The sequence below is a fragment of the Hyla sarda genome, chromosome 8, assembly GCF_029499605.1.
Source record: "Hyla sarda isolate aHylSar1 chromosome 8, aHylSar1.hap1, whole genome shotgun sequence".
NCBI lineage: Eukaryota > Metazoa > Chordata > Amphibia > Anura > Hylidae > Hyla > Hyla sarda.
The window spans coordinates 79,925,764-79,937,040 of NC_079196.1; the positions used below are offsets into that span (position 1 = coordinate 79,925,764).

The window sequence follows — 11,277 nt, forward strand, 5'->3', positions numbered from 1 at the left end:
GGGTAAAAGTTGATCAGTTGCCCATAGCAACCAATCAGATTGCTTCTTTCATTCTTAACAAGACCTCTGAAAAATAGAAGTGATCTGATTGGTTGCTATGGGCAACTGGTCAACTTTTCCTCTCCACAGGTTTTGATTCCTGATTGTCTTCATATATAGGATGAGAATCTTCTGACACAGTGAGTAGCCAACCATTTCTGGGCATAAGACATCAGAACTTGCTGGGTGCCCTACGGTTGCCTGGACAACTGTACCCCCCAGCATCAGCCGCCTCTCACCTCATCACATGGTACAGATCGGGCAGGAGAGCAGTTTTGGTTGGACACTTCTCTCATCCACATTTTTGCTAACACTATTTTTCACACACAGAAATAAAATAAATGAGTCGAACAAGTCAAAGAACAGTTTAAACAAAGGGAACTTTATTTATTATTTATTAAAATGTTTGTGTAGGGATTTTATGTAACCTCCATCACTCACAAAGAGCGGACAGTAACTAACTCAGGACAGGAAAAACCTCCAGAGGGGAGGAAACCTGTAGGGAATCCATGGCTACTGTACTGCCCTTCCTCTGGGCATACTAAAGGAGGTTACCTCTAGAATTTGGGCCAATGTGTCCATCCGTGTATGTGCTGCCCCACAGCCTGGAAGGTGTGCATCTAAGATAGGAAAAGAAAAGAGAGATTAGTTACATGTTTATTATAGAAATGCACCTGGAACTGCACTAAAGACCAAAAAGATGTGATACTTACCAGTCACAGGCGGGTATGAATGTGTATTCCTAGGTTCCTACAGTTTAGGCCCCTCACTGATGACAAAGGTTATGACATCACATGTGTGACCTCACGGGAGTTCTATTTGAGTAGTGCTGCTTTCTGATTGGCTGAAAATCCAAAAACCTTTTTAACATATTCTGCATGACTTATCTCAGGGATTTTTGGCAATTTTTATTAAAATGGCTCACTCCCTGTGGGTACATTATATTTGTTTCTCCTAACCAGACACTCAGTATTTGTAATATCATTTGGTGGCCCTAACAGCCTGGGCCCATAGGTTTCTTACACAGATCACTGCGGCTCTGGCAGGCTCAATGGGGGAGATTCATCAAGACCTGTCCAGAGACAAAGTTGCAGAGTTGCCCATAGCAACCAATCAGATCGCTTCTTTCATTTTTGAAAGGGCCTCTAAAAAATTAAAGACGCCACCTGATTGGTTGTTATGGACAACTCAGCAACTTCTCCTCTGGACTGGTTTTGATAAATCTCTCCCAATGGGCAGCGCTGGCTGCTGGGACATCTGACGAGTGACGCCTCTGACGTTGCGGCGTGGAGCGGAAGGATATTATTCATCAGATGTCCAGGCAGCCAGCGCTGCTTATTGATTTAAAGTGGTTGTGGCTCCTGCTGCCAGTTCAAGATCAGGCAGCATAGGCCGAGATTGACATACTGCATCAGGACAACAATAAATAAAGACTTATTATTATTACAATAACGTCAGCAGAGAGCATTCCAAAAAGAAAGGAATTTCCTCTGTAGTATTCAGCAGCTAATAAGTACAGGAAGAATTAAGATTTTTTAATAGAAGTAATTTACAAATATGTTTAACTTTTTGGCACCAGTTGATTTAAAAGAAAAAAGGTTTTCACCAAAGTACCCCTTTAAGTACCAGGGAGCATCAAATTTTAAAGAAAATTCGTCAAAACACCTGTGGGGTGTTAAGGCTCACTATACCCCTTGTTACATTCCGTGTGGGGTGTAGTTTCCAAAATGGGGTCACACGTGGGTATTTATTTTTTTGCGTTTATGTCAGAACCGCTGTAAAATCAGCCACCCCTGTGCATATCACCAATTTAGGCCTCAAATGTACATGGCGCTCTCTCACTCCTGAGCCTTGTTGTGTGTCCGCAGAGCATTTTACACCCACATATGGGGTATTTTGGTGGTCTTTTTTTCCTTTTACCACTTGTAAAAATAAAAAGTAAAGGGCAACACCAGCATGTTAGTGTAAATTTTTTATTTTTTTACACTATCAGGCTGGTGTAGACCCCAACTTTTCCTTTTCATAAGGGGTAAAAGGAGAAAAAGCAATTTCTCCCGAGTACGGAAATACCCCATATGTGTCCCTAAACTGTTTCCTTGAAATACGACAGGGCTCCAAAGTGAGAGCGCCATGAGCATTTGAGGACTAAATTAGGGATTGCATAGAGGTGGACATAGGGGTATTCTATGCCAGTGATTCCCAAACAGGGTGCCTCCAGCTGTTGCTAAACTCCCAGCATGCCTGGACAGTCAGTTCAGAAATGCTGGGAGTTCTTGTTTTGCAACAGCTGAAGGCTCCATTTTGGAAACACTGCCTTATGATACGTTTTTCATTTTTATTGGTGGGGACAGTGTAAGGGGTGTATATGTACTGTTTTACCCTTTATTATGTGTTAGTGTAGTGTAGTGCAGTGTCTTTAGGGTACATTTGCACTGGCAGGGTTTACAGTGAGTTTCCAGCTAGCAGTTTGCGCTGCGGCGGAAAATTTGCCACAGCTCAAACTTGAAGCAGGAAACTCACTGTAAACCCGCCCGTGTGTATGTACCCTGTACATTCATAAGGGGGGGGGGGGCAAACCTTTAGCTGTTGCAAAACTACAACTCCCAGCATGCACTGACAGACTGTGCATGCTGGGAGTTGTACTTTTGCAACAGCTGGAAGCACACTGGTTGGAAAGCCCTCAGTTAGGTTCTGTTACCTAACTCAGTATTTTCCAACCAGTGTGCTTCCAACTGTTGCAAAAGTACAACTCCCAGCATGCACAGTCTGTCAGTGCATGCTGGGAGTTGTAGTTTTGCAACAGCTAGAGGTTTGCCCCCCCCCCCTCCCCATATGAATGTACAGGGTACATTCACACAGGCGGGTTTACAGTGAGTTTCCTGCTTCAAATTTGAGCTGTGTCAAATTATGCAACAGCTGGAGGTATGCAACTACAACTCTCAGCATGCCAAGACAGCTGTTTGCTGTTTGGGCATGCTGAAACTTGCAGTTTTGCAACATCTGGAGGGCTACAGTTTAGAGACCACTGCACAGTAATCTCCAAACTGTGGCCCTCCAGATGTTGCAAAACTACAAATCCCAGCATGCCCAGACAGCAAACTGCTGTGTGGGCATGCTGGGGGTTGTAGTTTTGCAAGATCTAGAGGGCCACGGTTTAGAGACCACTGCACAATGATCTTCAAACTGTAGCCCTCCAGCTGTTGCAAAACTACAAATCCCAGCATGCCCAAACAGCAAACAGCTGTCTGGGCATGCTGGGAGTTGTAGTTTTGCAACATCTGGAGGGCTACAGTTTAGAGACCACTGTATAGTGGTCTCAAACTGTAGCCCTCCAGATGTTGCTAGGCAACTACTCACCGGCTTCCGTAGAATCCATGGAGCCTGCCGCATGTCATCGCCGCTGCCGAGGATCGACGCTGGGCACTGCCGCCGAGGGTAAGTGACCTCCAGCGCCAATCACCAACGGTTCCCCTGCTCTGCCCGGTCAACAGTGGATGGGCAGAACGGGGGGGGGGGGGGGGGGGATTTGTGGGGGGGGTCAACTAAATGTTAACCCCCCAGCCCCCGATCTGCTATTGGTCGATCGCTTCTGATTTACCAATGGCAGGGATAGGAGGGGTGGCACCCCTGCCACCTAACTCCTATCCCTTCAGGGGGACCAGGGGTGTCATCCCCCTTATTTTTTGGAGAACCGTATGACCCGGAATTGCTGGTATTTTTATATTAAAAATACTGGCAGGGTGTCTAAAATACCAGATGTGCTGGTAAAATACCAGCCAGGTGGCAACCCTAAGTGTGTAACATGGTTGTAATAATTATTGGGGAGATTTATCAAAACCCGCGCAGGGTAAAAGTTGATCAGTTGCCCATAGCAACCAATCAGATTGCTTCTTTCATTCTTAACAAGACCTCTGAAAAACAGAAGAAGTGATCTGATTGGTTGCTATGGGCAACTGGTCAACTTTTCCTCTCCACAGGTTTTGATTCCTGATTGTCTTCATATATAGGATGAGAATCTTCTGACACAGTGAGTAGCCAACCATTTCTGGGCATAAGACATCAGAACTTGCTGGGTGCCCTACGGTTGCCTGGACAACTGTACCCCCCAGCATCAGCCGCCTCTCACCTCATCACATGGTACAGATCGGGCAGGAGAGCAGTTTTGGTTGGACACTTCTCTCATCCACATTTTTGCTAACACTATTTTTCACACACACAAATAAAATAAATGAGTCGAACAAGTCAAAGAACAGTTTAAACAAAGGGAAACTTTATTTATTATTTATTGAAAAGTTTGTGTAGGGATTTTATGTAACCTCCATCACTCACAAAGAGCGGACAGTAACTAACTCAGGACAGGAAAAACCTCCAGAGGGGAGGAAACCTGTAGGGAATCCATGGCTACTGTACTGCCCTTCCTCTGGGCATACTAAAGGAGGTTACCTCTAGAATTTGGGCCAATGTGTCCGTGTATGTGCTGCCCCACAGCCTGGAAGGTGTGCATCTAAGATAGGAAAAGAAAAGAGAGATTAGTTACATGTTTATTATAGAAATGCACATGGAACTGGACAAAAAGATGTGATACTTACCAGTCACAGGCGGGTATGAATTTACATTCCTAGGTTCCTACAGTTTAGGCCCCTCACTGGTGACAAAGGTTATGACATCACACGTGTGACCTCACGGGAGTTCTATTTGAGTAGTGCTGCTTTCTGATTGGCTGAAAATCCAAAAAGCTTTTTAACATATTCTGCGTTACTTATCTTACTTTGAAAGGGCCTCTAAAAAATTAAAGAAGCAATCTGATTGGTTGTTATGGACAACTCAGCAACTTCTCCTCTGGACAGGTTTTGATAAATCTCTCCCAATGGGCAGCGCTGGCTGCTGGGACATCTGACGAGTGACGCCTCTGACGTTGTGGTATGGAGCAGAAGGATATTATTCATCAGACGTCCCGGCAGCCAGCGCTGCTTATTGATTTAAAGTGTTTGTGGCTTCTGCTGCCAGTTCAAGATCAGGCAGCATAGGCCGAGATTGACATACTGCATCAGTGACCCCCTCTGGCTGTCCAGCAGTTGCAAAACTACAACTCCCAGCATGCCCTGACAGCCTTAGGCTGTCAGGGTATATTGGGAATTGTGGTTTTGCAACAAGTGGACAGACATCTGTTGGAAGGGGGGGGGGAAGATAAAGCAATGTGGGCTTTGAAAAAGGCCACACATAAGCTATGTTTGAAGGAAAACAGTCACCCGTTCACCCACACTAAACCCGAAACACCGGGTTATGGTGTGGGTGCTGGTCACGTGAGCGCTTGTGCCTACTGAGCGCTCACATGGCCAGCGCCCATGAATATTCAAGTCCAGCTGGCGGACCGCCTCCAGCGTGCAATTCAGTGCAGGAAGAAGCGGACCTTCAGAGGGACGCCGCGCCGGACTACAGGTACGCATATCAGTCAAAGAGCTTGCATCGGTGTCATGTTCACCTGCACTATAACTCTGTGTATCGGGTTTTGTGTGACTGAATGGGTAACAGTTTTCCTTTAATCCCAGTCTAAGCCTAGGAACAGATGCAATTTTTGTTTGAGTTTTTTTTTTTTTGCCAAAAATAAAAAATAAAAAAACACCACAAAAAGCTGCCCCCTCATTTATTTTCTCCCAAGATGCCCTTGTGGTGTGCCACAGGGTGTAAAGGTGTGAGGTGTATGGGGCTTTATGTGGTGCAGCACGTCTGGCACTTGGGTGCTGCCCGAAGGCCCGGGCCTGAGGAAGGGGAGTCTGTCGCTGCCAGCACATCTCCTATGCCGGGTGAGGGCCCTTTAAAAATTACTGCAGGGCCGGAGAGGCTGGGGGCTGCTGGGACAAGACGCACGCACACCTTCTCCAAGACCCTGACGTCTCCCTGCCTCCGACCCTGCTATTACATTTCTGACACTGACTGTGGCCTCCTCATGACTTGTCAGCACCGCGGAGGGAAAGAACTGGCTGCGGAGTGAAGAGAGCGAGGACGGGAAAGGATGAGATAAGCTGTGGAGATGTGTGTAAGGGAGGGGTGGGGTTGCGGAGATCTGTGTGAGGAGATAGGGGACGGGGTGGAGGGGATGAAGGACAGCATGGCTTGTAACATTCCTGGACAGTCCATTAATATTGAGGATTCTTAACATTATCCAGTAAAGTGAAATTGTACATACATATATATTGTACAGGACATTGTTGCTGCAATCCAGAGGACAGTGTTAGCTGAGATACTAGCTGGGGAAAAGCACCTGAGGTGTAGCTGAGACCAGTGGATCCACATCCCTGTAGCTCATGGTTCTGTATTAGTACAAGGTTCTGCATGAGGACTTAGCAGAACAATCTTATGTTCTCACAGGCGCCAGCACAAAGAGACATCATTTAATACATGGAGGCACAGTCTCTTAATAATAACAGAAGGTTACCTGCTAGGTGGTGGTGGGGGCGCAGAGATGTGTGTGTTTGAGAGTAGCTCCCGTCATCTATATATTTTTTTTCTTTCCCTACTGTCACGATCACACCCTATAGGTCCAGCCAAGACGCTAGAGAGAGTGTGATGGTGCAAGGGTTAAGGCCACCAGACCTCTGGGTATCCACTACTAGTCCCAGCAAGCCACCAAATTAACCCTTAGATAAACGTGTTTAACCAGAGCTGCCTTCAGCCTTCAGCTGCCTTCTGATAAAAGGTATGACAGTGTTAAATATATAAAAATACAGGAACAAATGACATACAGGTATAAAAATATATAAAAGAGTTTTGCAAGGCAAGTTCAGAAAACAAAAGATGAAGTTCTTACAGCATGATGATATAGCAGTCCATGAGAGTGAGTTCCAGCTGTTCTTAGGATGGTCTTGTCAGCTTGGGGCACAGCCTTCCACACCCTGGGTCTAGCATTGTTTTAAATATCATATCTGCTTTCTTGGGAGGGAGACTCCATTCCCCCCTCCCCTCTGATCCCACCAGGGGGTCTTCTCTCTTCCTGGCCCCTTATCTGTTTGATTATAGGATGGGACCAGAGTGCATGACTTCAAAAAAGCCTTTGACTTCAAAGGAGATGTAAACAAACAGCCAGACCCCCAATAAAATGCAATACACAAAAGGACACACCGTCCGAATGACCTCTCACCCATGTCCTGGACAATCCATCACACACAGATATAATTTATAATACACATGTAGGATTTTAATAATCAGGCCTTGGGCCTGACACCTCCCCCTTAAGATGGGGACAGAGAAATCTTGCCTATCCAGGCTGATAGATCTGTCTCCCTTAACCATCTATTTCTTTTCTTGACACCACAGGCCCTGAATTCCCAGGCAAAGATGGCACTGAAGGGGCCTATTTCCTCATTTAGCTGCCTTTTCTTTGCAGCTAAGAGCTGTGGATTGATCTCTACATCCTGAAGGGATCCCTGGCTCTTAGCTTCCTCCTCTAGTAGTGGATCACTACCCAGCTCTTCCTCTGGTGCACTGCATACACTGAGTACCACCTTCTCAGGGTCATAGTATGCCATATTAATGTGGTACTGTCTCTGCCTCTGACCTTTCTCATCAAGGGCAACTACATATGTGGTGGGTTCTAGGCGCTGCAGAATGGGGAAAGGACCCTCCCAGGCAGCCTGCAACTTATTCTGCCTGATGGGGTTCAGAACCATTACCTTCTGTCCCACTTCATGGACCCGGTCCCTTGCATTGTGATCATACCAGTACTTCTGCCTGGACTGTGCTGCTGTGAGGTTGTCATGTGCCAGCCCAGTCAATGTCTGCATCCTGTCCCTGAATCTCAGAGCATACTCCACCACAGAAGTCTCAGGGTCAAGTAGCCCCCCTTCCCATTCTTCCCTAACTAAATCTCGGGGCCCCCGCACTTTGTGACCATATAATAACTCAAAGGGCGAGAAACCTGTAGGGGTACCTCCCTGTAAGCAAATAACAGATGGGGTAAATACTTTTCCCAGTCTCTGCCCTCCGATTCTACAAATGTTTTTAGTTTTTGTTTCAAGGTGCCATTGTTACCGGACACTCTGTCCAACCAATGTAGAGGGTTGTGATCAGTTATGACAGTAAAATCCCTGCTATACTGGTATGGCTGTAATTTTTGCAAAGCCCGAACCACAGCTAGACATTCCTTCTCTATGACCGCATAGGCCACTCCCAAATGTCCTGCCAGGGGGGGTCTCATGGGCCAACCTCAGCAGCTCTTTCCTGTACTGCCCAGGAACCACTAACTGCCTATCTCTCTCCTGGGCCCCTAGCATGCCTTTGGAAAGGGACTCCCAGTACAAGATATAATTTTCCCAATATACCCGATGCCCATCTGTGTCAACATCTGTATGCTCAGCACGTTGTCTCAGCCCTTCAAGGGAAGGGTCACTGCGCAGAGCTTCCTGGAGATGCTCATTTCCCTCCCCCCATCTCATGGTATCAGGGAGCACATTTCCCCCAGGTGAACTAGCATCTCCACCTTCCTCTGCTGTGGCTTGCAAATCACACAGCTTGCCCCTTGCATAACCATCCTCCCTTCCTGTTAAAGCTGCAGCCCTGGCATGCTGCTGACGCATTACCACTGCCACCATTGGTATGCCTCCCTGGAGATTACCTTCCTCCCCCTCAGTTCCAGACATAACAATACAGGCATCATACACAGGGCTATCACTCCTTCCCTCCTCCTCCTTAGGCTCACAGGATTGGGACATTGCACTCACTGCTGGTCCCTCATCCTTACATGTCACCAGGGGCACACCAACCCCTCCCCCTAGCCCATCTCTACTAGGTTTTGGCATTGGCAATGCATTGTCACCACATTTTACAATACACCCCATTCCACTTTTGGAAAACATTACTGGTTCAGTCACGGGTAAACAATTATCAATCCCCTGCAATCCCACCCAGTTACCACATCTCGCAGTGTCTCCCAAAGTCACGCACAGTACCTTAGAATGAACAGGGCTCTCTCCTAGCCCTTCCGGTGTGCAGGTAGTGTCCTCTGGAGCATAATGACAGAGCATCCGAACCAAATCATTCCCCAGCAGAACATTAACAGGGATGTCCTCAGAGACCCCCACCTCCCGCAAACCTTTGCCTGTACCCCAATCCAGGTACACACAGGCCATGGGCACAGCAGGCCGCACACCTCCAATTCCTTTTAAAGCCATGGTTCTTCCAGGGATGATGTCCTCTGTATCCACCACTTCAGGCCGCACCAAGGTAAAGGAGGCTCCAGAATCTCGCAAAACCCACTGTCACCCAGTCACCCACAGTTACACTCTGCAGGTTATCCGCTCTTTTCTTCACCACTCCGGACACCAGAAGAACGGCTGTGTGTCCTCCAGCTACTGGTGGAGAATTCTTTTTGTTGGGGCAAGTGGCACTCAGGTGCCCAATATTGTTGCATCTGTAACATCGGCGGGTGTCCCCCTGACCCAATGTGGCTCCTGTTGCTTTTGGTGCTGATGGCAAGAAGTTTCCGGCTGGCTTGGTGCTGCTGGTGGTGCTCTGTGGGTGTGTGGCTCCTCTCCAGGTACTTGCTCCAGCTTGTGCAGATCCACGCTTTGCTGTTGGTGCCCGGTTGTTGGCAAAGTCATCTCCTAGTTCTGCTGCTTCCATGGCTGTCTTGGGCTTGCGGTCCAAAATCCACTCTCTGGCTTCAAAGCCCCGTGTTTGGAGAAACTGATCCAGGACCATCAAGTCCTCCAGGGCCTCATAGGTAGTGACTTGTAGGCCCGCAGTCCATAGCCTGAATGCAGTCCTTAGCTGACCTGCATGTTGAGTGCAGCTTTCTGTGGCACTTTGTTGCAAAGTCCGAAACTTTTTCCGATAAGTCTCTGGAGTCAGATTAAAACTTTTGAGCAGGGAAGATTTTATTGCCTCATTGTCCTGGTCACTCTCAGAGGAAAGAGAAGCAAACACATCCAGAGCTTTTCCTCGCAACCGTGGGGTTAGATATTGTCCCCACTGTTCCTTAGGTAGATTTCAAATCCCCTCAGGAACACATCCAGATCACCATCTTTCTCCAACATGGGGAAATGTTCCAAGCGAGGTTTGTGGTCTCCTTGACCCTGCACATCACTGCGTGCAGATAAAGCATCCCCCTCAGCCTCAGAACCTCCAATTCATGCCTCCGCTGGGCCTCTCTTTCTGCCGCCTCTCTCTCTGCAGCTCGTATCTGTGCCTCTCTCTCTGTGGCTTGTGCATCTCTCTCTGCAGTTTGGTACTGGAGAAGCAGTTGGAGTTTCATATTGGCATCCACATTCCCAAGGTGTTGTAGGCAGTCCGCATATAAGAGTCCAAGGCCTCATGTGGAGTACTGTCCTGATGGGGAGTAATGTTGTATTCCCCAGGAGATATCAGTCCTTGGATGGCAGTTCCAGCTGTAGGACTTTGTCTCATGTCACTCAGCTCTTCTGCACGGGCATCATACTCCACAAGATCAGCAATAAGTTGTTCCTTGTTCTTTCCTGCAGTAGGGATCTCCTTTTCTTGGCACATTAGCTCCAGTGCAGGCTTGGACTGCTTGCGATATGCCTCCATATTTCCGAGATGAGACAGAGGAGGTAAAACAGGAGATGGGGAGGACAGAACTGTCTTGCACTCTTTTCGTATGTCTTTTAAACCAGCACTGAGCTCTGTCTTTGGAATTTACACACAAGAATATGTATGCAATTTCTTTTTAGTGCTAAGATTTCCTTACAGGTAAAATTCAGCAAGCACTAAAAATCTCTAAATATATCCCGACGCTGCCACCAGTTGTCACGATCACACCCTATCGGTCCAGCCAAGACGCTAGAGAGAGTGTGATGATGCAAGGGTTAAGGCCACCAGACCTCTGGGTATCCACTACTAGTCCCAGCAAGTCACCAAATTAACCCTTAGATAAACGTGTTTTACCAGAGCTGCCTTCAGAAAGGTGAGCTCATATATTTAGAGATCAATGACCAGAGCTGATTAATTAAACATTTAATCTGATAAAAGGTATCACAGTGCTAAATATATAAAAATACAGGAACAAATGACTTACAGGAATAAAAATATATAAAAGAGTTTTGCAAGGCAAGTTCAGAAAACAAAAGATGCAGTTCTTACAGCATGATGATATAGCAGTCCATATGAGTGAGTTCCAGCTGTTCTTAGGATGGTCTTGTCAGCTTGGGGCACAGCCTTCCACACCCTGAGTCTAGCATTGTTTTAAATATCATATCTGCTTTCTTGGGAGGGAGACTCCATTCC

At 47.1% G+C, this 11,277-nt stretch overlaps 1 protein-coding gene across 1 annotated transcript; it reads right to left on the reverse strand.

Moving 5' to 3' along the window:
- Nucleotides 1–400: 400 nt before the first annotated feature.
- Nucleotides 401–9,237, reverse strand: LOC130284484 (uncharacterized). The gene is made up of 3 exons (XM_056534878.1): nt 6,848–9,237; nt 753–883; nt 401–659 (listed from the first exon to the last, which is right to left on the reverse strand). The coding sequence occupies exon 1, from the start codon at nt 9,204–9,206 to the stop codon at nt 8,127–8,129; it is 1,080 nt and encodes a 359-aa protein (XP_056390853.1). The 5' UTR covers nt 9,207–9,237; the 3' UTR covers nt 401–659; nt 753–883; nt 6,848–8,126.
- Between the last annotated feature and the right edge of the window lie 2,040 nt (nt 9,238–11,277).

Excerpts from the sequence above, each read along its gene's own strand:
- LOC130284484 (XM_056534878.1), bottom strand. The coding sequence starts at position 9,206 with ATGGCTTTAAAAGGAATTGGAGGTGTGCGGCCTGCTGTGCCCATGGCC.